General features: G+C 36.7%; 2 protein-coding genes across 2 annotated transcripts in view; both read right to left on the bottom strand.

Moving 5' to 3' along the window:
- The window catches only part of si:ch211-1i11.3 (mitogen-activated protein kinase kinase kinase 5), a 47,217-nt gene extending 29,222 nt beyond the window's left edge, over positions 1-17,995 (bottom strand). The window contains exons 1-11 of the mRNA XM_059338546.1: positions 17,534-17,995; positions 17,292-17,431; positions 14,624-14,811; positions 13,352-13,520; positions 11,182-11,288; positions 9,749-9,919; positions 8,303-8,415; positions 6,719-6,878; positions 6,384-6,534; positions 4,371-4,475; positions 1,259-1,308 (exon numbers count right to left, since the gene is read on the bottom strand). Coding sequence (XP_059194529.1) covers positions 1,259-1,308; positions 4,371-4,475; positions 6,384-6,534; positions 6,719-6,878; positions 8,303-8,415; positions 9,749-9,919; positions 11,182-11,288; positions 13,352-13,520; positions 14,624-14,811; positions 17,292-17,431; positions 17,534-17,861 — 1,682 coding nt within the window. The 5' untranslated portion in view covers positions 17,862-17,995. The remainder of the gene's footprint in view (positions 1-1,258; positions 1,309-4,370; positions 4,476-6,383; positions 6,535-6,718; positions 6,879-8,302; positions 8,416-9,748; positions 9,920-11,181; positions 11,289-13,351; positions 13,521-14,623; positions 14,812-17,291; positions 17,432-17,533) is intronic.
- A 3,220-nt stretch (positions 17,996-21,215) lies between these two features.
- snip1 (Smad nuclear interacting protein) lies at positions 21,216-26,251 on the bottom strand. The gene is made up of 4 exons (XM_059338560.1): positions 25,902-26,251; positions 24,894-25,026; positions 23,105-23,637; positions 21,216-22,163 (listed from the first exon to the last, which is right to left on the bottom strand). Exons 1-4 carry the CDS (start codon positions 26,060-26,062, stop codon positions 21,902-21,904), a joined length of 1,089 nt encoding a protein of 362 aa, XP_059194543.1. The 5' UTR covers positions 26,063-26,251; the 3' UTR covers positions 21,216-21,901.
- Positions 26,252-26,579: the final 328 nt, after the last annotated feature.

Genomic DNA, 26,579 nt, shown 5'->3' on the forward strand with positions numbered 1-26,579 from the left:
AATTTTCAAGTTGCCAATCAATTTAGGTATAAGTATGTCTTTATAGGAGTATTGTGATAGAGTGTTAATGCTTTTGCAAGGATGTGATTTTTATTTTTATTTTATTTATTATTTTTTTCTTCTTTTAAATTTCTTTTCGTTTTTTAAACCATTTTCTTTCTTTTTATGTTTTGATGAAAAGACTTGATATGTTTACAGGATGTAGAGCAACATGTATGTGTTGTTTTGTTTTTCTTCAAATAAAAAGTTTAATAACAAAAAGTATCGAACTCAAAAAAGTAACGATACCAAAACGTTGTATCCGGACACGATACTCATTTTCAAAAGTATCGATGAAAAGTGTTATTTTCTCTCTTGAAGTCCCAGAATGAAGCAGAAAAAATTAGACCTGCAACCAAACAGCAACACACACAGCCAAAAATATTGCTCTAATTGTTATTGTTTATTGTATTTATTTATTTTTTGCACTACTTCAGACCTGAAGCTTGTTATCATAGTTGCAGTTTCTTTTTGCACAACTGTTTTTAGTATAAATATTTAACCTGTGGTTCTGTTAATTTTTTACATGTTGCATTTTTCTTGCTAATAAAAACATTTCTGTTAAATTTTGAGGTCTTTGTTTTTATCCTGGTGGTATCGAAAATGGTATCGAATATTTTCCTGAGTATCGGTATCGAGTTGAAAATTTTAGTATCGTGACAACCCTATAATCAGATATTCATTATCCGTGATCCTGGAAAAGAGTTTATATAACTATGGAAAAGCTTAACATAAAGGGTGTTGACACTGATTAAATCTATCAATCCTCTTTATGTTAAACCAAACGGCTAACATTTGATTATAAAAGGTATCAGCTTTAAGTAAACAAATGGGGGAAATTGGATTAACTCAGTAAATGCTGATGAGGCAGGCCCTGCGCCAAAGAAAAAAGGTGTTTCTCACCCTCCCTAAACATATAACAATCTGATAAAGTTGTTTGTTTGCTGAAAATTGCTCAAGTGGCAAATCGTCAGACAGAATGAGACTAAAGTACACAGTGACACTGATCAGTAGCCGGAGAGGAATCAACAAAAAACCTGCAAACAACAAAGAAGCAAAGCCTGGAACTGTATTGACGGAACAAAAAAATCTGACAGACAGCCAAGGTTTCCTAGGCAACCCGTATGTTATGGGTCCTCTTGCTTAGCTGCAGGCTTGAACACACCCAAAACTCAGCAGATATTTGAGAGATGTTAGCACACGCTTTGCTCCACTTTACCTCACTCCCCGGATTGCAGAGGCTGGGAAAGTCCACTGGTGTAAGCCTTTCTGTGGAATAGAATTAAAACGTAGGATAAAGACAGTTAAGGACACATATGATGGAGCAACTGTCTGTCTGTAGATAAGCAAGAACGTGAGCAGTCTTGAGGTATGAAGTAATTATTTTGCAGAGAACACACCCACGCACCAGATTAAATATTTACTGGACCATAAATCAGTGTGAGGAAAGAGTCTCCTTCAGTTCATTGTGCAGTGTATTCTGCATTATGTATGTATGGCAGGTAAACACAGATAATAAATAAAGAGATAATAAAGATTTTAGCTTCTTTGCACTGGCAAAGTCCTTTTTAGGATTGATTTTTAGATTTTACTGATCACTTTTAAAGCTCTTTTCAGTCTGGCTCCTAGCTATTTATCAGAATTACTACAGTGGCAAGAAAAAGTATGTGAACCCTTTGAAGTATAGACAAACACAACAGGTTCCTTTTTCCACCATCACTTTGAATGTTTAATGGATTTTTTCAATAAAGACATGGAATACTATAATTGTTTGTATTACGTTAAGCACATTGTGTTTGTCTATACTTGGGATTAGATGCAGATCAGACCACTTTTTATGACAAATTAATGCATATTGACCCCCCTTCTAATGCACAACATGGGTCAAAAAATGACCCTCATCCATTTCCCAAGTTATTTAATGCTGCTGTGTGTTTCTGTGCTCTATCTTTTGATATCAACTTATTTTATGATTGAATATTCCATGTATTCTTTAAATATCTTGTTTTTGATAACTGATCATTATTTCCATTTTGCCTCTCATACTTTATGAAGAAAAAACGTTTTTGTATTATTACATAGTAGCTTACTAAGCTAACTACTTAGCCAAGAAGTTAGCTAGTTAGCTTAGAAAGCTACTTAGCCAAGTAGTTAGCTCAGATAGGTACTTAGCTAACTACTTAGCCAAGAAGTTAGCTAAGTAGTTAGCTTAGAAAGCTACTTAGCCAAGAAGCTAGCTAAGTAGTTAGGTTAGCAAGCTAATTAGCTAAAAAATGGATATGGGTCATTTTTGACCCATGTTGTGCATTAGAAGAGTAGTGACACAAAAAGGGATTTTATTAAAAAAAAAAATTAAGGAAAACTTAAAAATTAGGATTTTTTTTCCTCAATTAGGAACTAATTGAGGAAAACCTGGAATACTGAATGATGAAATAATTTATTGCAAAGATATAGAACATAAAAACTCATACATATCGGGTCACTTTAGACCATGTTGTGCATCAAAGGGTTAATGTAAGAATTGTTTTTAGCCTTATTGCATCATTCTCGTTGTGATTAACTGCTCTCTGTCGAAGCACTTTCTAAACTGCTGTTTTTAAAAGGTGCTATATAAATAAAGTTATTAGGGACCGAGCACTAACGGTGCGAGGACCCTATTGTAATTGGTCCGTCTATTATTATTTTTCTCCTTCTCCCAAATGAATTGCCTTTTTGGGGGCTTTATCATATTCCAAAACTCACCAAATTTGGAACATATATAAATCTCATGTGAAATTTACATATTCTGGTATTCGCGGGAATGGACCTTGCAAAATGACTCACTAGCGCCCCCTCAAAATTTTCAAAACAGCCTCACAATATAGGTTTTTTTCACGTAGACACACGAAAGTCGGTACATATGTGTATCATGGGAAGACGCACCAAAAAGCCTCAAGAACCCATACCCGAAAACGTACAGGAAGTCGGCCATCTTGGATTGAATATCGCACTTGTAATCGTTTTTGGCCATTTCCAGGTCGCATACTTTAACGAACTCCTCCTACAGATTTTATCCAATTGACTTCAAACTTGGTCAGTACCATTACAACGACTTTGGGATCAAAAGTTGTATAAATCTTTATCGACGGTCACACTATGTGGGCGTGGCATGGCGGCAAAATATGGCGTTTCGCCATAAAACACGAGATCGTTATAACTTCCACATACTTTGTCCGATCTGGTCCAAACTTCTCATGCTTCATCAGAGTCCAGCCCTCAACACTTCTACATGACAATATTTCTGAAAACCATGCCTCTTATGCTTTATCCACGCCCCCTTTTATTATATAGCCACGTTGCATACTTTACATAACTCCTCCAACAACTTTTATCCCATGGACTTCAAACTTGGTCAATACCATCACAAGGCCTTTGGGATCAAAAGTTGTATAAATCTTTACTGACGGTCACACTATGTGGGCGTGGCATGGCGGCAAAATATGGCGTCTCGGCATAACACACGAGACTGTATAACTTGGACAGACTTTGTCCAATCTGTCCCAAATTTCACACACGTGATTAGGATCCAGCCTGGAACACACCCACGTGTCAATATTGACACACAGTCATAGCGCCCCCTGCTGGCAACAGCAAGTAACTTGTTTTATACTTAGCCCTTGCAGTAGGTTTCACGTAGAGACACGAAATTTGGTACACGCGTGTTTCATGTGGAGACGCACCAAAAAGCCTCTTGGACCCATACCTCAAACCCAACAGGAAGTCCGCCATCTTGGTTTGAATATCGCACTTGTCATCGTTTTGGCCCATTTCCAGGTCACATACTTTAACAAACTCCTCCTACAGATTTTATCCAATTGACTTCAAACTTGGTCAGTACCATCACAAGGCCTTTGGGATCAAAAGTTGTATAAATCTTTACCGACAGTCACTCTATGTTGGCGTGGCATGGCGGTAAATTATGGCATCTCGCCATCTAACACGAGACTGTATAACTTGACCATACATTGTCCAATTTGTCCCAAATTTCACACGCGTGATTAGGGTCCAGCCCAGAACACACCCACATGTCAATATTGACACACAGTGATAGCGCCCCCTGCTGGCAACAGCAAATAACGTGTTTAACACCTACCCCGAGCACAGTGGTAGGAGACACGCAATTTGGTACGCATAGGGACTGAGCCAACAGCGCCGCGTCCGATGTGCCCTCCCCTGACGGCGCCTCCCCCGACGGCTCCACTCTGCGAGGGCCCATTCAGTACTGCGCGCAGTCCTAGTTATAATTATTATTATAAAGAGGCTCTGTGGTGGGTGGTGGAGTGTCTGCATACCTTTAAGGGTGTGATGTGTTTCAACTGGACGGTGCGACTTTCATCCTCCTCGCTCACACACACAATCGCTGGTTGGAGGACTTTAGTCGGCTCCAGTATGAGAACCTGAACACAAAGAAATTCTATTATCAATATTTTATAAAAGCTATACTGCCCTGCAAAGCCTAACTGCAGTAACTACATTTTTGGTCAAAATTGAGTTATAACTAAAAATAAACCGCTTCATGTCTGTTTTATCTTGTGACAACGTTTTAGATTTCAATTTTACTTTATTTCAGAGAAATAATGACATAAAAATTGCAGTAGCTACAAAATCCAACTCAAAACCAAGGCAGACCGCAGTAATCGCCCTTACTACGGTCTGCTTTGGATACAAATTTAAACATGAAGTATAAATAAGAATAATATAAATTATACGTTTATTTAATAGATTAGATTAGATTCAAGGGAATAAGGAAATCATGATCATGTACAGTCATATATCTATTTTATTTTATTTATTCTTTTTTTTATTCTAACATGTCTTTTTAATTAATTGTGTGTCTTTCTAACATATTGTATGTCTTTAAGCCGTGAGTCTGAATGAAATTTTGTTATCTTGTATAATGACAATTACAAAAAGATCACGTAAAAAAGTGAGATAAAATTATATTAAGACTAAAATGTAACATTACTTTATAATATTAAGTCTAAAAAACCCAAATCTTTGAATAGAGTTGTTAAACACTTTTAAACACACTTATAACAAAATAAATTTGAAAATGTGTATTCACTGAAAACAAAATATAAAAGCTGAAAGACGACAACAACATTATAGTTATTGCACTCTGTTTTTGCATTATTATAAGAACCTTTTACAGCAAAACCAAAATGCAGTAACTAAATTTTTGGGGTCAAATCATAAAAATGTAATAATCAATACATGCAGAAATAAGTGTCATATAATTTACCTACCTAACACATTTGGCTGGCCAGTTAAAAAACATAAAAAACAACAACTTTAAAGCAGTTTTTCTCAGTTTTACCCTTTGCATAGTTAATGTAGTTAGGCTTTGTAGGGCAGAATATGAGTTTCACTTGTTTGTAATGGGAGCTCAAAGTGTTTTGCTTTCTCCTTTTGTTCCCTTTGTACAGTATTACAGCAGTGTGTGTTTCCTGTTTATCAGCAGTCTTTATTGTCATTGTACAGGGTAGTACAACGAAATTTGCCATCAACCCGTCCAAAACGTACAAAAACACACAAACAAAATGACAGAGGTGAACAGGACAGGAAGACAGAGAGGAAGAGAAAGAAATACAGCACAATATGAGGAGAGGAAAGGAGGAAAAAATAATGAAAAAAAACCTCAGCAACATTAGCATAATACACTTCACAAACATGAACCTCTGTCATATTGTTTGTGTGTTTTTATACGTTGTATTTCATACGTTTTTTATAAAAACTAACTGAAACTAACTAACTGAAACTGTATTTTGTGGTTACAAAACTAACTAAAATTATAGTGAAAATGTCCTCAGTTTTTCATCTTTGTCCATTTTTTTCATACATAAACCTTTTTGGTTGATATGAAATCAATTTAATCTATTTGGTTTTATGACTTAATAAACTTATTGGGGCTGAGATGGATCAGACAAAGGAAATAAAGGAAACATTTATTGTGACCTTATTGAATCTGGCACCCAACAAATACCCCATTACAAAAAAACTAAAACTAACACTAAAACTAATAAAAACTAAACTAAAACTAAGCATTTTCCAAAAAATAAAACTAATCAAAACTAGCAAACTCACTCTAAAAACTAACAAAAACTAACTGAATTTGAAAACAAAAATTGACAACGAAATTAAAACTAAAACTGATGAAAAATCCAAAACTATTATAACCTTGGTAGTGAGTAGTGTAAAGCACTATTTAAGTGCACTCCATTTCCCATTTTACCATGAATAGACTTATGACATGCCACAGGGGAGGGAGGGGAGAGTTTATTGTAACGATTACCAGTGTTACTTACTGGGCAGCGGCCAGTGGAGTCAGTGGGTTTACAGGTTTGCAAAAGCAGCTCCATCCAGAAGTCCATGGTGTCCTGTTTAGGAGATCTCACCTCAGGGAGCTTGGCAAACTGGCGGTACAGGATGTACGTCTCCATAATGGATGCCACATACCTGGAAGAAAACACTTAAGCCGTTAATCCACATTGAGTGAATATGAAAGAAAACCAGAATCCCTCTAAATGCTTTTTAATGCATGAGGGTTTGTGGTTCGTAAACTAATTAATCATCCAGATGATGATTAAACACGTTGATCTGCAGGATTACTAGAAATCAAAAGCTGGTGTTTAAGCCTCACCAGATCGGCGCCTTGAGCCGGTAGAGCTTCTCAGAGGCAGTGATGACTTTTCGATGTTCGTCGGCGAGGATGTTCGCCCCGAGGTAGAAGCCCACGTCCCAGTAGTCCTTCATCTTCTCCAGGCTGCCTTTTCGCCCCAGCAGCGTGCTTAGAGTCACACCTGATCACCATGGTAACACAAAGTAAACATCTATCTATAAAGCAAGAAGTGTCTGTGTGTGTGTGTGTGGGTGTGTAACTTTTACTAACTAAAGAGCCACTGTTGGCCAAAAAAAAGAGAGAAAATCGCGGAATGGAGCCGCAAACCTTATATTGAGCCAAGAATGAAAATTAAACAGCCTAATAAGTCTAAATTAGCCTACCAACATTGTTAATAGTCATATTTAGCATATATTAATATGATTCTGAAAACTAGTCTATCTAGGGGAACTCAAAACTAAACTCAAAGTTGGCAAATCTTAAAAGGTTAAGGCGCCGGGCCGGAGACTTTCGTAAGCTATGAAGCACATTTTAGTTGACTTAAAAGTCAAAACTTTTTTAATATGCTGTAAAAAGGCTATACAATTTTACAATTGAAGAATACAAATAGTTTTTGGTCTACACCATTGATAAATGAAAATTTTAATGGAAAAATATAAATATAATTTTTTTGTCTCAGCCACGGGGAGCCTTAAGAGCCCCATGAGGCTCTGGAGCCACAGGTTGACCACCCCTGGTCTAGTTCATATCTCTTTGACCGTTAGTCAGACTGAACTCAGATTTCGTATGTGTCTTGCTCATGGCACGAAGGTGTGCATGCTCGATTTTGAAGATTTTTTAATTCATTTTTCAAAATATCATTATTTACGTAGGACGTGTTGCAGCATTGCACTGTTTCCGATCGGACGCCTTTTAGTGGAGCTCCGCCCCATTGTGTGATAGGCCTACACCTGGTCAGTAACACAATTGAAAAGTAAGTGTTTTATGGAGTTGCAGACGTTGTAGTGGTCTGCATGTAATGTGCAAATTCTGTTATTAGTGATTAGCATGCTAAGAGGGAGATTTAGCTTTATTCACTTCTTATGTTGCATTACTATGTAATTCAGGGATGACATTCATATATGTATACAGATATATGTGATGTATATATACATATACACACACACACACACACACACACACACACACACACACACACACACACACTGACTGTCTGTCTATTTATCTATAAGTCGGATGCTACTTAGTTTATCCCAGTCGCATTGCTGTAGATAGCATTTTGTGTGACGTAATCAGCAGCAGACGAAGGACCCCGAGCCGATCTGATACCTACACCGGAACAATGTAGCACTATAAGGCTATTATGTGCATACACTCAGTGTGCATTACTGGCAGTCGATAAGCCAATGTAATACTACTTTAACTCTAATCAATAAATACATTCATCATAATACATAAATGCAAAGAGCATATCATGATGTGAATTGTGAAATGAAGCCAAATTACTGCATGTAGAAATACACTCTTCCTACAAGTAAGTACTGAATCTATAGGCTGTAAAAGGGATTTGTATTGTATTTGTATTGTATTTAAAGCATTAAGTACCTATTTTGCGCAGCTCAATAGAAGTGTCAAATTCATGTCCAGCTGCCATCAGGAGGACCACGTTGTTGATGCCCGAGTGAAGAGTTGGCTCCGTCTCAAAAGCCTTTCCATACCTGATAAATAACATATAAAAGAGCACTGATGGATAATACTGCAACACTGAGAGATGGAGGACAAAGACTACAGGCCAAAAGTTTGGAAGCAATGACAATACAGACCAAAAATCTTCAATTTGCCGTTCACAATGACTTTTTTAATAAAAAGGTATGAATTCTTTGGATTTTTGGATGCATTTACTGCATGATCAGACTAGTTTCATTGAATTGAACCATTTTCCTCAATTTCCCTTTAAGTATACATTGATGTTACCAGACCATTACTGAACAAATGTAAAACAAAAGAGAAGAAGGGCTTAGTTTTAGGGTTAGGAAGATTTGCAGGAGTCACAACTTCAGTGCAAAAGTAAAAAAAACGAATTAAATGAAAAATGAAATGAAAACACATTTGCATTATTCACTTTAGTTCTCTGGCTTTTGAAAGTTTGCCTACAAATGTAAACGAATGCCTCGTATATACCATGCTGTTGAAAAAAGCAAAGTCTAAGCAAGGAAAACACAAAAACCTGAAGTTTAAATGTGACTCTTTATATAATAATCATGTTTATTTTGTTGCAAATAGGGCCAGGACTCGAATAAAAAAATTAATCTAATTAATTAGGCTTTGTAATTAATTAATCGAAATTAATCGCATTTTAATCGCATATAAATATTTGACCTGAGAACAATGAGAAGTAATTTTTTTCACATGGATTTTTAGTATATCATTGAATAATGACTGAATACATAAGATTAAGCAACAAAAATATTGTTTATTTTTGTTCAAGTCCAACAGACCAATGCAATTTTTGCCATTAAGTGTAGCAATATCATATTTAGAAATATAGTACATTTCATAAATCCAGGTAGCCTATAGGTAGGTAGACCTTCTGGAAACTAGAATACTTTGGTTTTTGAAGTAAAACACAATCCACGCTAGCTACCACGCTAGCCGCTAGCTGCTCCGTTGGTTTTTAGTAGCTAAATGTCCCATCATCCACGGGGCCAACCAAAGGTCTCATCAGCTTCTTCCTTCATGTTCACTGTGGTTTGTTGTTGTCTCAACTCATCAACGCTAGTTGGTGCTCCAGTATAATCGGTCCGCCTGAAACTCATCCAGTGAGAAACGTTCCGCGGTGCAAAAATAAGTGCGATTAAAATGCTTCAATTTTTTTAACGCGTTCATTTTTGTGTAATTACTTCATCTTAATTAACGCGTTAAAGTCCCGGCCCTAGTTGCAAAGTATATCAATGAAGCTATGATCTTTTTTTTGTACAAATTTGATCTTGCTTCCAAACTTTTGGCCTGTAGTGTAAGAAATAATAATAATGCAACATGATGCAGTAGTACCAGTAGCAGGCCTGGTCTCTGCTGCGCTCGTCCTTGAAGCCAGAGCTCATGAACATGTCTTTGTAGATTCGTCCACACAGGCAGAACACGTCTGACGCCACCTTCACCCCCGACTCCACAATAGGCAGGATTGTCTCCAAAGCCCTTGCACGATCTCCGGGGTGATTCCTCCTGGTGTGGGAAGATTTATTCATATCAGCAGTGAGGCAGCAGGAAGAAAACCATTTATAACTTGCATACAAACAAGGTAAGTCATGGAAAAAAATATTAGACCACCCTTGTTTTCTTCAATTTCTTGTTCATTTTAATGTTTAGTACAACTAAAGCTACATTTGTTTGGACAAATACAATGATAACAACAAAAAATACATTGTAAAGAACTTACTGTGATTTTTACAGTAACTTATTGGCAGCAATTAACAAGTAACTCACTGTAATTATTATTTACATTAGAACTACTGTATTTTTATTTACAGTACTGTTTTTTTATACTGTAAAATAAAAAAACAAACACTGTGATTTTAGTTTTATTTACAATACTGGTTTCTTTGCTGTAAAATAAAAAACAATTAAACACTGATTTTTTTTTTTGTTTTGTTTACAGAACTGATGTTTACTGTAAGAATAACAAAAACTGTTAAACATTGTGATTTTTAATGGTATTGTATATGGCAATATGCCACAGTAAACAATGTTGTTAATTTGATAATAATTTCATCATTATTTTTTATAGAAATAACTAGTAATTGCAATTACTCTATTCACTAAAGAAAATAACATTAATACATTTACGGTTTTACAATTGATTTCCTACACATCATTTGTATAGGACTGATTCTGATAAAAATAATTTTTAAAAATGGAAAAATACAGTAGTCTACTTTACTTTTCATACTGTCTACTGAGTTTTTTTCCACAGTAATGCATTTGACTACTGTAATTTTGTCACAAGGACCGATTTTTATTGTAAACTATACAGCACTATACTGTAAAAATCAAACAGTGATGAACTGTGAATAATACAGTAAATAATTGTAGATTTCACAGCGATTATTTACAGTTTAGCTAAAAAATAGCTTAATTTAGTTTAATTTAAGAGCTGATATTTAGCCATTTTCGATTTTTTTCTTGATAATAACCAAAATCATTATCAAGAAAACCATGATAAATGTCTAGATATCAGCTCTTAAATTAAACTCTTATGAGCTATTTTTGTTGTTATCATTATATTTGTCCAAACAAATGTACCTTTAGTTGTAGCAGACATTAAAATGAACAAGAAATTGAAGAAAACAAGGGCCTAATAATTTTTTCCATGACTGTAAATAAAGGCGACAGGATGAGAACGGCACAAACACACTAAGATAATAGAAAGGTGATAACATTTTAATTATTAGTATTAACTTGTTAAAGAGTAGGAGCAACCTGAGTACCTGTTTAAAGCAAATATGTAGTTAAACTTGATATTCTGATGCTTTGCTACCAGACACATGGGCAGCTCATTCAGAGTCTCCACCAGTTTGATTATGGCATCGTAGTCCTGAGGAAAGAAGGTGCAGGATTACAATGTATTATTTACAGTGCTAGCATCTGATGACATTTAATAATTTACACTATTACAATATTTATTGCTAAAATCACAATGGTAATTTTTTTCTTTCTACCCTGATATGGAACACTTCATTCAACAATCTGATCCTGGCTTTTGGTTAAGGTTGTTTACATTAACATTTTCATAAAGAAACACACATTTTCATGCTCCATGCCAAGCAAGAAATGCACATATTCTGTGTGTAAAGTTTAGTCTATTAACCATTAGTTGAAAAACCCTTGTATAAATCTAATATACAGGTGCATCTCAATAAATTAGAATATCAATATCATTAAAGGGACCTTCCACACACAACACGGTAAAGTGCCATTCATCTAAAACTCACATTAAACTTTCATATCAAGGTGAGGGCCACAAAATATCGTCACGAGGGCCGCAATTGGCCTGCGGGCTGCGAGTTTGAAACCCCTGGTTTACAGCCTCTGATTTGCACTTGGATCCTCGTTGCATTCTGACAAAATCTTATAAATAAATGCTCATTACGACCTATTATTAATGTTAATTTAGACTTAGTAGACTGTTTATTGTTCATTCTAAGGCTCAAAATAAGGTTTGTGGCTCCATTCTGACTTTTTTTTCCTCTTATTTTGACCGACTTCAGTTAGTAAAAGATTTTTAGAATTGGTGTACACCACACATGTAGAGAGTGTGCTCACCTTCCATCTTCCTGTCTGGTTTGAAAAATCAGACACAAAATTGTGTCGAGGACAAGCAAAACAGTGGGACGACCCCAAAAGTCACAAACAGAAATTTACACAGAGAGGACAATGAGGAAGGCCAGGAGCATTACAGCAGATCGCTCCCACCCCCTAACCAACCGATTCAAGCTCCTGAAGTCCGGGAGACGTTAAAGGGTCCCACTAGCTAAGGGAGCCTTTCACCCTTTGATGCACAACATGGGTCTAAAGTGACCCGACTAAGTTTTTATATTCTATATCTTTGCAATAAATTAATTTCATCATTCAGTATTGCAGGTTTTCCTCAAATAACTTGTTTTTGATCATCATACATCCTAATTTTTTTTTCATTTCTTACTTTTTCAATAAAAACCCTTTTTTTTATCACTACGCTTCTAATGCACAAGGTGATTTTTGACCCATGTTGTGCATTAGAAGGTGTTTACATGTTGTCATTAATTCAAAACATAACTATCCAATTTTGTTAAATTGGTGTTTTTCCAATGTAAATTATTATTTGGTGGCTCTAATAAGTCTCAAATGTTAAAATATGTAATTTTCCAATGTAATCTGGTAGACAAACATAGTTACACATTTACTCAAATTGTTAATTTAGTCACTTTTTGTATCACTACGCTTCTAAAGCACAAGGTCATTTTTGACCCGTGTGTGTAAACTTGATGTAATACAAAAAAAATGTTCCTTCATAAAGTGTGAAAGGAAAAATGGATATAATGATATGTTGTAATAAAAAAGATATTCAAACACACAGCAGCATTAAATAACATGGGAAATGAATGTGCGTCATTTTTTACCCATGTTGTACATTAGAAGGTGTTTATATGTTGTGCATCAAAGGGTTAAAAAATCTTTTATCCCCAACACTACTCGCCTCCTCAACTCAACATAAGTGATACACTAACTTTGAACTGCTCTTAATTGTCTTTTTCTTCTCTTATTCTATGTTTTAACTGCATTTTCAACTGCTGTATGTTTTTAATGAAATGTTTCATTCTGTGTGTAATGAATCTATATAATGTGTTATTTCCACTTTTTGAATTGAATTACTGACATAAATAAACTTTTCGATGATATTCTAATTTATTGAGATGCACCTGTAAGATTTTTGGGTGTTTTATTCTGTTTCTTTACGGTGAGCTGAAGGCAAATTTCCACCATGGTGGATAATAAAGATTTATTGTATTGTATTATATTGTATTGACTTGCTAAATAAACTTGCTAAAGGTTGGGCCGACCCCTGTCCTAGACATTTTACTCACATGCACACAGATGCACACACACATGAAGACACACCTGGATGTCCCTGTAGGACAGCAGCAGGTTCATGACTATATCAGGCGTCAGCAGCTCCACGCTGTCCAGACGTTTCTGGATGCGGCTCAGCTCCTCACTCAGGGCTTTGCCGCTGAAGCGTTCCCGAGCCATCCGGATCTCGTGCCTGATCGACTCCCGGAAGTACTCGCTGTCGGCACAAAGAGCAGACGAGTCAGAAACTTCCACGCTTTCACAATCACCTATTACTGAAGTGAAGTCAGACGTGAAGGAAGCTGTGAGTCACAGCATGAGCAAATTAATTTGAAATTTGTTTTCTGCAGAGCACATGACGGTGAACAAAGCCCTGCTGTTTGCTCATGTCTGACCTGGACTGAACAAAATGACACAAAAAAAGACACAAAATTATTTTGAAAAAGACACAAAATGACCCAAAAAAGACACAAAATTACAAAATAAAAAACAAAATTGTTTAAAAACGACACAAAATGACAAAAAAAAAGACAACAATATTTAAAAACGACACAAAATGACCAAAAATAGACACAAAATTACTAAAAAGAGACACAAAATTACCAAAAAAATTGTAAATAAAGGGACCTTCCACACACAACACGGTAAAGTGCCATTCATATAAAACTCTGATTTGCAATCTCCTGAAAAATTTCTTTGGTTTACAGTAGGGATCTCAAACTCAAATTACCTGGGGCGCGCTGGAGGCAGTATCAAAATGACACAAAAAAAAGACACAAAATTACTAAAAAAAAGACACAAAATGACAGAAAAAAACTAAATTACTTAAAAAAAGACACAAAATGACAAAAAAGACACAAAGTGAACAAAAAATACACAAAATTACCAAAAAAGACACAAAGTGAACAAAAAATACACAGAATTACCAAAAAAGACACAAAATTAATTACAAAAAGACACAAAATGACCCAAAAAAAAAGACACAAAATGACCCAAAAACGACACAAAATTATTTAAAAAAAAGACACAAAATTGCAAAAAAAGACACAAAATTGCAAAAAAACACGCAAAATTACCAAAAAAAGACACAAAATTACAAAGAAAAGTAATTAAAGGCACCTTCTACACACAACACGGTAAAGTGCCATTCATATAAAACTCAGCGAGTTTGAGACCCCTGGTTTCCAGCCTCTGATTTGCACTTGGATTCTCGTTGCATTCTGTTAATTTAGACTTAGTAGTCATGGGCGAATTCATTTGAAATGTGTTTTCTGCAGAGCTCATGACGGCGAACAAAGCGCTGCTGTTGTCATGTCTGACCTGGACTGAACGTGAACATTGTTGAGCAGATGCACCAGTCTGTCCACCAGCGGCGTCAGCAGAGGCTCCAGCTGGAAACTGGGCTGCATCAACTCTTTAATACCCGTCATTATTGTAGCGTCGCAGGCAAACACTTTGCCCTGAGGAGACACCACGTAAGGGATGAACGTGTAGCTTCCACACTGCTCCTGGAGGAAGAGAAAACATGAATCACACAGGGACACACACACATTTGTTGACTTTGCATGGCTTCACTGGAGCTGAGGCAGCAGTTGCATGTTGTTTTTGCTCTTAACCCTTAATAGGGCACTCATTGAAATACTTGCAAATTCCTAATTTCAACCCTAGAGAATGTTGGAGGATATTACATACAGCCAGATTGTGTAAAAAAAACAACATACGGACCCGGGGGAGGGGGATAATATTTTGGGACATAAATTTAGGAGATTAAAGTGGCAAATCTACGAGAAAAAATGACCAAAAAAAAGAGATGCGATTACAAAAAAAAGACACAAAATGACTGAAAAAACACTAAGTTACTTAAAAAAGACACAAAATGACAGAAAAAGACACAAAATGACACAAAAAACTAAATTACTTAAAAAGAAACAAAAAGACACAAAATGACTCAAAAAAAGACAAAAAATTGACAGAAAAAGACACAAAATGACACAAATAAGTAAATTACTGAAAAAGAAACAAAATGATAAAAAAAGACACAAAATTATTTAAAAAAGACAAAAAATGATTTAAAAAATACACAAAAGACAGAAAAGACACAAAATGACAGAAAAAAATAAATTACTTAAAAAGAAACTAAATGACCAAAAAAAAGACTGCAACTTTTTTTCTTGTAGATTTGCCACTTTAATCACTTTAAGTTTGCAACTTTTTTCTCTAAATATTTTTATTTTTTATTTTGGATATCAGCTGAAGTTACCAAATATGGTTCTTCGCCCCATAAAGGGTTAATGCTTCATTTTAGTTAAACTTGAATGACTACATTTTTTTAAATTATCTTTGGCACACAGCAAAAAAGGTACGTCTAACAACAAGATAAAAACACTAAATCTGATGGAAATTATATTGCTGCATGGACAGATAATTTAATTTGACAAGATTTCTTAAATTAAGATTGTTAAATCTAGAAATAAGCATGTTGAACACTTAAAATAAAAACTCTTAAAACAAGATCAATTATCTAACACTTCTAAAACTTAAGTTTTTTTATCTTGGTAAGAAACAATTAATCATCAGGTCACTCTGCTCGGGTCAGTTCATCACTGCTTGCAGCTTTAATTTATTTTGTTTTAAGAGTTAATTTCTTATTTTAAGCGTTCAACATGCTTATTTCTAGATTTAATAATCTTAATTTAAGAAATCTTGTCAAGGTAAATTATCTGTTCATGCAGCAAGATCATTTCCCTCAGATTTAGTGTTTATATCTTGTTTTAGACACACCTTTTTTGCAGTGCATTCACCACATGCATAATATTGCCTTAACCAAAATACAATCTTAAAATATTCTATTAAGAGCTTTTCTCTGTTTTGCATGTTCGTAAATCTTCAGTTTCTCTGTTTTGCATGTTTGCAAATCTTTAGTTTTTCTACCATTGTTCAGACAGAACAAGGAATTTGAAGAATGTCACCTTTACATATGGGAAATAGTGGCATTTTTCAGTGCCATTTATCTATTAGTCAAGAAAACAATAATGCAACTGACATGATGGAGCCAATAGGGACTATTAGCTATGGCTGCAATTAATTAATATTTCCGATTAATCTCATTAAGTACAATGCAAACTCTGGAACAAACAGAGCATTTTAATCACATTCAGCATAGAGACCTAGAGAGCATGCTGGCAAAACTTGGTCTCTCTTTAAAATAGGGGCCTCAGATTAGATAACCATGCAGGACTTTCCTCAAGGTCCTACTGATATCAGTTTTAAGTGAGTTTAAATCAGTGGTCCCCAAAGTTTTTCTACTGGAACACACACACACACACACACAACAAGCAAGAATGGTTTATATTTTTTGTATTTGTAATATCTATAGTAGAGTCATGATCTGATTTAGCTTTTACCAGCATTGGAAAACAATTAAATTATTTCGATTCACATCAAAAGTGTGACCACTAACTGGACTTGAGACGACTGGAACATTACCTTTTATTGCATAGTTATATCCTGTCTGGTCTGGAATGTGTTGTCTTGTGTTGTTGTCTCCACTATTTGTATCTTACCTATGTACTTGCTGTCTTTTATATTTGTATTTGTATTTATTTTTAATTTTTTTAGAGACTACGGATGCAAACTAGCAGCCTTGCTATAATCCGGCATATTTGCAAAGATGTTTATCAATGTTCATTAATGTGCACTGTCCCTATCCAAAAATAAAGTATTCGATTTAGCCTTGCCACACCCCCAATCCCCTTATAACCCTGGGGGCCCCCTAGGGGTCACGCCCCCCAGTTTGGGAACCACTGACTTATATGGCACTGACTCATATTCTGCACAGTGCATAAGTTTTAATTTTATAATTACTGCAATGATCACAACTATTTCATACACCCTGGCCAACTTTTGTGGCCCTGATGCAGTTTGTGATCTCCGGTTTGAATATGACATTATTTAATAATAGGTTAATAAACAGGGTGATGTGAGTTACCTTGACAGCCTGTAGATCACTATCCTGCTTGTAACAGTACAGGATGGTGTTATTGGTCATGCTGAAACTTTCTCTCACTCCCAGGTGATAGAAGAGAGACGGCTGGCAGAAAGAGTCGCTCATCTCCACCACTGCTACATCTGCGGGGGGAAATTTAATCAGGACGGTTTAGTTTGCGTAACTGGCGTAAAGTCTTGCGTCTATGTGTCATCCAGCCCTGCAGCCAGCATGCCTCCACTTGCCTGCATTGTAGAAACTATCCAGGATATCCGTGGTGCCCATGGATATTCTCTCAAAGGAGATTGTTTTGAAGACGGCGTGTGCGTCCGCGCAGGCTTCCTTCAGACACTTCAGGGACAAGTTCTCCTCAGTCTGCGGCACCGACGCGTCCTCGTTCACTATGTATGCCACGGACACGGCTCTGGTCCGGCTACGTGGAGACACGATCTGTTTACCCGAGCCGTTTGCGCTCAGCTCCATAGCCAGAGAGTCCTGCCACAAACTTCCAGCTGACACCCGGACCGGGTCTTTCCTCTGCAGGCTCATCCGCCTGCGCTCCGTCGTGTACATTTTCTGTCTTATTTTCGCAGCAGAGAGTCAATGCATGTCCCCGGTGGAGACTCCTTCCATTAGAAAAACGCCACTCAGCACGGTTGCCTGTTCTGGTTATTCCCCAGGTGTGCCGCCGCCCCTGTTCACCACAGATCCACGCTCATTCCCGGTCCTCCTCTCCACTCGACCCGCCCTCCTCTCCTCCCCCTGACTCCTTCAGCCTGACACTGAACGCAACACCGAGCTGCTCTCTCATGACCTCTGCTGAGAGAAACTGATATCCAGCTAAAGTCATGAAAACGGATCTGGAGGTTGGCATTTGACGGAAAAAAGACACAGAATGACAAAATAAAGACACAAAATGACTAAAAAAAGACATAAAATGAGACAAAATTACCTAAAAAAAGACACAAAATGACGAAAAAAAGACAAAATGACACAAAATGACCAAAAAAAGACACAAAATGGCCAAAAAAGACACAAAATGACCAAACAAGACACAAAATGACCAAAAAAAGACACAAAATGTCCAAATAGAAACACAGAAGAAGACACAAAAATACTAAAGAAAAAAAAAGACACAACAAAAGACACAAAATTACCAAAAAAGGACACAAAATGACAAAAAAAGACACAAAATTTCCCAAATTGTAAAAAAAAAAAAAAAGAAAAGCGTTGTGTACCAACCTCAATGGCACTTATGAGACACTTTTTCCTACTAATTCTAACAGGAGAGCCATTGTTGGCAAAAAAAAGGATGAAAAAATGTTGCAATGGAGCAGCAAACCTTATTTTGAGCCTCATGATGAAGAAGAACACAGCCTACCAAATCTAAATTAAGATTAAGATTAAGATTAATTACTTTATTAATCCCACAATGGGGAAATTCAACCTCTGCATTTAACCCATCCTTTTTTTTTAAACACAAGTAAACACATCATGCAAGGAGCAGTGGGCAGCACATTACTGCGCCCGGGGAGCCCTGCAGGGGGTTAGGTGCCTTGCTCAAGGGCACTTCAGTCCTTGACCTGTCAGTACCGGGATTCGAACCCGCGACTCTCCAGCCCGATTCCTAACCTCTGGGCCACAGACTGCCATTAGCCATCAACATCACTGATGAGGTCTTAACTCTATGGAGTCTTTTTGGGCTATTTTGTCCATTTCTGAATCCTTTTCATCCTGCCTGTATAAACAACTTAAAACATGTTTAAATGCCATGTTGGTCTTTTTTTTTTCAGCACAACCTCACCTATATGACCTGATAACAATTGATGTTTTATTCTGACTTACTGGATCAACATTTTGAACCAAAAAGAAACAAAGAAAAACCAACATAAATGTGATATTGTGATTGTGTGTGATCCTGTCATCAACTCTGGTTTTTATTCTAGTGGGACTCTATTTTATTCGTGTCTGATGTGTTTAGCGGAACAATTTCGGTCATTTTGTGTGTCTTTTGCTGTGTCTTTTTTTCAGTAATTTTGTATCTTCTTCTGTGTTTTAATTTGGTCATTTTGTCTTCTAATTTTGTGTCGTTTTTGGTCATTTTGTGTCTTTAACACACCACATTAAAATTAAAGTTTTAAAAGGATATTCAGCCACCAGAGACTGTTCCATAAGGCAAGTTTACCAAAAATAAGCCTGGCTTATTTTAAATCATCTGACTCATTTTCAGTTGATTGAGTAAATTCAACATAATTTCCATTGTAACTGAGCATAAATCATGTTGAATAAGCTTTTTATGGAAATGAATCAACTGAGAATGAGTCAAGACGAACCAAAATAAGCCTGGATTATTTGGTAAACAGGCGTTATGGGACAGGCTGCAGGAGGAATGTGAATCCTGTTGCTATGTTTCTATTTTGTGAGTTTCATCTAAAACCTTATAAATTAGAGAACGCCCTTAAAACCCAAAACATAAAGTAAAGTCAGTGGGCACCAAGAAATTTAGCTCAGCAGCAGGGAACTTAAACTTGCCGGACAAATATTTAAGGCCAAATTCTTCTGATATTCCCACTCCTAACCTGAAATTATATTCCAGGACTTTTCCAGCCGCTACAGAGACGAATTATCATGTCATACACTAAAACATTCCCCTGTACCGCTCATTCTTTGGAACTGTTCTTTTGTACAGTTGTAACTTGCATCTACCTAATAGTTTCTAGTCTTCCTGATATTGTCACTCACTCCTGTAATAACAGGGCAACACAAACATTTTCTATTACTGCCCATTTTTTATTGTTTGACCAACCTGTTAAGACCTTTGAATTGCATTTGATTTGTTTAAAAGTTACACAATCACAGACTCACACACATTCTTGTACTTCCATCTTTGTGAGGGCCCTCATTGGAATAGTAAATTCCCTTGCAAGGTTATAATAGTTTTGAATTTTTCAATAGTTTTAGTTAAGTTTTTATTAGTTTTAGTTTTTTGTAATGGGGTATTTGTTGGGTGGGAGATTAAAAGAGGTCACAGTAAATTTTGCCTTTATTTCCTTTGTCTGATCCATCTTCATTATGTATGAATAAAGTTGGCAAAGACGAAAACGAAGGACATTTTCACTATAACTTTAGTCAGTATTAGTTAGTTTTGTAACCACACAATACAATTTCAGTTAGTTAATTATCTTTTTTTAAACATAAACCTATTGTAACCTGAACCCTTAAAACAAAGTCTGTAATCTCAAGAAATGTCCTGACTTTGCGAAAATGTCCTCACTCTGTTGGTTAAAAACGTGTCCCGGTCCTCACTATGTAGGAAGTACAAGAACACACACACACACACACACATTGCACCTTATTTTCTCACCCCAGCCACCCTATATCCATACCTGTATATATAATTTTGTCCTATTTTTATTTTTATTAAATGTGTGCCTTAATATGCAATACTTTTTATTTATTAACATGTACATGTATATTTCATTATCCAGCATAATGACAACAAAGACAGAGTCAAATTGACTGATTGTGATGTTAAATCACATTAATTTATGCTAACAGCAGTGGAAATAAAAATGCTCACAAGGCAGAGGGAAGAAATATAATTTTTCAGGATAACTTAATAATTTCCAGGATATTTGACTGGTAAATTGGTCAATCATTTTCCAGGTTTTCCGGGACGTGTGGGAACGCTGGCTTACAGTATGAGTAAAGGTTAGGCTTCTAATTCGAGCCCAGACTCGGCTAAAACATATATGAGATATGTATGAAATTATTAATAGATATTTTTAGCAAACAATCACTGTCAATGCAAAAAAAAATTGCGTAATCTTCATGTTTGATCATCATATCTAATAGAAATGTGTAAAAGAATCCCCTTAAAAAAGTAGACAGCTCTGATAAGCTACCTTCATTAAAACTCAGACAAGCCAAATTTTCACTGTCTTTATTAACAGTACATGAATGGAAATTAACTATGAATGCTGTTGGCTTCAGAAGAGACAAAAATAAAAAGAGGAAGTCTGTAAATACACACAGCGTTGGTGCAAGGAAACACACAACAGCATCGACTAGTTTTCCCTGCACTACAAAGCAAAAAGGCAACGACATTACAATGTCTGTAAAGTTTTACTCCGACAATAAGCGATAAGCTTATTAGACATGAATCCAGAGTTCACATTCCACGTATTGTACATCGACACGTACGGCCCGGACAGAGACGAGACATTAGTTCTTTCTGCTAAACTATGTACTCAGTGCTGTGATCCAAAAATATATAATTAAACTATTGTGTTGAGCAAGATATCTTCATCTGGCACTGAGCACTTTGTATTGTGAGGACTGTCAGATGGGAGATGAGTCGTTCATCACACAGACATTACACAAACAACCTGAGAATAGGAAGTCTTCTTTGAGACAGTTGTGGCAGGTTTAAGCAATAGTTCGGTACTTACAGAATATACAAACCAGCCTTTGTTCCGTTATATTAGAAAGTCCCACGTTTACCACTTCAGTTCATTGTTCCGTTCCTTGCTGAAACGGCTATTTGTTGAACAGTGATGGTGATGTTGCCTAATCTAAATTAACTCGGGGCGATACAGTTCGTGGGCGCGATTTTACTCGTCGAGGCCCTCGTCTTCTTCCTCCTCCTCCTGCATCTTGGCGTCCACCTCGCTGGTGTCTGAGAACTCGTGCAGGAGGACGTACTCGCGGCTGCTGAAGCCGAACTTGATCACGTCCTTTTCTTTGAGCTCGTAGTAGCGCTGGGCCTCGATGCGCTGGTTGTTCAGGTAGGTGCCGTTGCCGGAGCCCAGGTCGATGATGTAAGGCCTCACCCTGCGGCCGGAGGTGCCGTCTTTACGTGTAAACTCCATCAGTCTACGGAGATAAAGACAGACAGGTATACATGTGTTACTCATGCAGCAAAAAAAGTTTTTGAACATGCACCAATATTGTACTTATACTTTTTTACAGAACGCTAAATGCTGAAAACAATGCTTGGTGTGATAAAGAAATGTTGTCAAATAGCTATTTATTGTTTTTTTTTACTTTTCTCTATTGAAAGGCTCAGCAAATTATTTAGCCATTTTTTCAAATGGCTAAATAATGGAAGGGTGGTAATATTTCGAGAAAAAAACTCAAATTTATGAGATTAAAGTGGCAAATCTAGGAGAAAAAAAGACGCAGATATACAAGATTTAAAGTGGCAAATTTGCAGGGGAAAAGTCACAGATTCACAAGAAAAAAGTGGCAAATCTACGAGAAAAAAAAAGTGGCAAATCTACGAGAAAAAAAGTGGCAAATCTACGAGAAAAAAAGTCACAGATTTACAAGACTTAAAGTGGCAAAATTGCGGGAAAAAAGTGATAGATTTATGAGAAAAAAGTGGCAAATCTACAAGAAAAAAAGTAGCAGATTTATGAGAAAAACAAGTCAGAAAAAGAGTGTTTTGTCTTTTTCAAGGAACCCTGAACACACCACAGACGCCGCCCGGAAAACAGGTGATAGCAAAAGAGGATTTCTAAAGCATAGCAAAGTAATTCTCTAATGAAATGATAGATTATAAGTGTATACTGCTGATATTCACACCATAGACATCTGAATTAACGATTTTTACAGTATACATTTTTTTTACAGTATTACATGTATATATTAATCTTGTTTGTTATTGTTTTTCTTGTATGGACTGTTTTTGTTTATGTTGTTCGTATGTCATGTTGTATGTCTTTTTAGAGACCCCAGGAAGACTAGCAGTCGCCAAGGCGTCAGCTATTGGGGATCCATTCAATAAACAATAAACAACCATAGTCTATTCTTACCTGTACTGGAATACTGCATGCTGCTTGGAGCAGGATGGGTGGTCGATGGGAATATCAGCAATTTTCCTCTGCCGCCCCAACAAATAGGCACTCTGTCTGTGGATGTACATGACTGGGAGGGGTTCATCATTCTTGAAAGGGTACAGTCGCCATCTGCGCTTGGGAATACGCGCCTCGGGTGGCTCGTTGTACTTGATCACCACGCCGCGGAATGTGTTTGTATCTTCTGTCAGAGCGCCCGACAGTCCGAAGTTGGGCTTCTCTTTCTCAGCAGGTGGTTCATCATTCCCGTCTTCAGACTGTCCAAAGTCCTGCTCTTGGTTGTCTTCGCGCCGCTGGCGGTTTTCTCGGCGCCGCTCGTCGTGCTGCTGTCTCTCGGCTTGTTGGGAGCCGAGGGCGCCTCGCTCCCTGTGTCTCTCTCTGCCTTGGTCTCTCTCCCGCGGTCGGTCTGATTCCCACCTGCTCCGCCTCTCCTCCGGCTGCTCGTTTCTTCTCCTCCGCTCATCGCCACCAGCCCGATGCTCCTCTCGCTCCTGAGAATTTGTTTTTTTTTTGGTCAAGACAGTTAATGATTACTACATTAGTCCAAGACAAACTTCGACAACTGCAGTTATGCACAGGCATCATATTGTATTATTTTTGTATTGTATATAGAGTTGTTCCAATTCCGATACCAGTATCGGAAATTGCTCCGATACCGCCGAAAATGCTGACATCGGTATCAGCGAGTACTGGAGTCCAGGCATTAATCCGATACCATGTAATGTATTAAATTAGTAATCTATTTACTGGTTTGCTCCGTTAAGCTCTGGCACAGTTCTTCTTCGCTGCTCTTAAAACAGTGGCGCTGCGCTGCAACCTGCAGCTGCTGTTTTAGAGGGACGAGGAGGAATTGATTATGAAAAAAACAGACACAAAATAGACACACACGTGTTCTGACTTTGAGTGTAAATCAAACACACCGTACGGCATTACGGTAAGAAAGTGTTAGACCCGCCTTCAAAATAAAAGCAAACACCTGTAGCTTTCAAAATAAGAGCACATGGATGTGTTAGCAGAGTCCACCACAGAATTTACATGAAGATTGTCAAAATAAAATGCCTTAGACAAAACATAGAAAAACCCTTATTCTCCTTTACAATAATTCTCTAAAATATGCAATGATAAAGATGGAATAGTGGCATTAGAATGTGCGAGAGGCACCAAATTTAGGCCGTTAGGGCAAAATTGTTCTCCGGGGGAGTATGCCCCCAGACTTATTTATTTAAGTTGCTGTTGCACTACAGTTTTGTTTAGGGCTACTGTTTTATTTAAAAGTAAATGTAAAAATAAATGGCTTGAATCTTCATGTATTTATTCATGTTTTTCAAAGGCTTTAACCTGAGCCAGGCCTTACCACAATGATAATCATATCACAGTCATGCAGGTGCAGTATGATATTTTTTTTATAACATACATACTGGTATAGGATCAGTACTCGGTATCAGCCGATACCCACAGCACAAGTATCGGAATCGGGAGGGAAAAAATGGTATCGGAACATCTCTAATTGTATATCTATATTTTACTTTGTTTGTTTGTTTGTTCTTAAGCACCAATAGACCACAGCAAATTACTTGTATGTGAAAGCCTAATTGGCAATAAAAAACTATTCTGACATGTGTTTACATCCACTTTTTAAGTGGCATATAGCATGAAAGAAGTCCTATAACATATGCCACTGAAACAGTGAACTACCCCATTGACACTTTATTTAAGCCATATTTCTAATAACTTAGGACCTAATCACCCGTTTTATCTTGACATCAGCACCACGATGGGGAGGACTGCGACTCCTTCTGTTTCTTGGTGATCTGCTGCCTCCTTCAGCGGGAGATGTCTCTCTTCTAGCCGGCGAACGGTCCCGCGTCCTGGCTGGTGACCTACACAAACAACACAAAAATAAGCGCTTAAATTATTATAAACAAAAAAAAAGACATTTAGAATACAATATAATAGAACAGCATTTATTGTCATTGTACATAGCACAACAATATCAGAGTGCAGCCTCTATAGTGAATAAAACAACAAATACAATTATAGTGAAAATGTCCTTTGTTTTCGTCTTTGTCAACTTTTTTCTTACGTAAAGCTTTTTGGTTGAGATGAAATCTATTTCATCTATCTAGTTTTATGACTTAATAAACTCATTGGGGCTGAGATGGATAAGACAAAGGAAATAAAGGCAACATTTATTGTGACCTTATTGAATCTGGCACCCAACAAATACCCCATTACAAAAAACTAATAATAATAATAATAATAATACTAAAACTAATAAAAAATAAACTAAAACTATGCATTTTCCAAAAAAAAAAAAAATAATTAAAACGAGCAGACTCACTCTAAAAACTCATTAAAACTAAATTAATTTGAAAACAAAAATTGACAACGAAATTAAAACTAAAACTAATGAAAAATCCAAAACTATTATAACCTTGCAACACACAAACAGTTAAGGACAATAATGTATAGAGGTATAAAAAGGTATAAAATATCACAACAAGAATAAATAATTGAATGGCATAGAAATATAGAATATAGAATAAATAGCGAGTGGTAGCATGTAGAGGCAAGTTATTAGATAATATTTACAAAATGATTACCGTTTAAATGGAGCTAATGTGGGCTAGCAGTTCTAATGCTAAAGGCTAGCGGATACAACAACACAATTAGCCAACTGATTGTTGTGTCTGTAGGGGTAAAAAGACTAAAAACACACGTGGCAGCGTGCTAAACGATGGATGACGACACAGACCTGCTGGCTCTTCTCCGCTGTGGACTTGAGTGTCCGCTGGATCTGGACCTGGAGCGGCGTGCTCTCTGTGGCCTTACAGGGCTCACTCTCTCCTGCTTTATCTTCACTTTGGGCTCCCGCTCCGGAGATTCCCTTCTCCTGTGTCGCTTTTCTTTGGTCATCTTTAATAGTCCAAGCGTTGGGGAACTAAACAGACATCACCGTCGCCTCAAAAGCGTATAAAAACAACAGCCAACTCAAAAAACGTCGCGATTACAAACTTCAATTGTTATGCTCAAAGTACACACTTCCGTTTCCTGTGGTGCGACAATTTTATGTCGCCGTAGCCGCTACCAACTTTTCCCTTTGGTTCCGCCTGTTGGCAACGCTCGTTTGCGGCAATGTTATCCTGAATAAGATGTTTATAAATATAGTTTTTAGCAAAAAATAATTTAACAGCTTTAAATTCCCGAGGCCTACACACTGCGTAGGTGTAAAATTGTGTAGAATTAAACGCACAGCAAGCGAAAATCAAGCATATCTTCAGCGTACTTATTTTGTTGTGCTGACTATATGTGTGTGTGTGTGTGTGTGTATTTTTATTTTATTTGTATTATTATTATTATTATTATTATTATTATTATTATTAATTTCTTCTTGGTTTCTTATTTTTGCAGGAGTTTTATCCATGCTTGTTCT

This window comes from Centropristis striata, chromosome 8 (genome assembly GCF_030273125.1).
Source record: "Centropristis striata isolate RG_2023a ecotype Rhode Island chromosome 8, C.striata_1.0, whole genome shotgun sequence".
Taxonomy (NCBI): domain Eukaryota; kingdom Metazoa; phylum Chordata; class Actinopteri; order Perciformes; family Serranidae; genus Centropristis; species Centropristis striata.

Excerpts from the sequence above, each read along its gene's own strand:
- snip1 (XM_059338560.1), bottom strand. The coding sequence starts at position 26,062 with ATGACCAAAGAAAAGCGACACAGGAGAAGGGAATCTCCGGAGCGGGAG. Across the intron at positions 23,638-24,893 it reads CTGATGTCAAGATAAAACGG|GAGCGAGAGGAGCATCGGGC; the intron begins GTGATTAGGTCC and ends ACAAATTCTCAG. Across the intron at positions 22,164-23,104 it reads CATGCAGTATTCCAGTACAG|ACTGATGGAGTTTACACGTA; the intron begins GTAAGAATAGAC and ends TTATCTCCGTAG.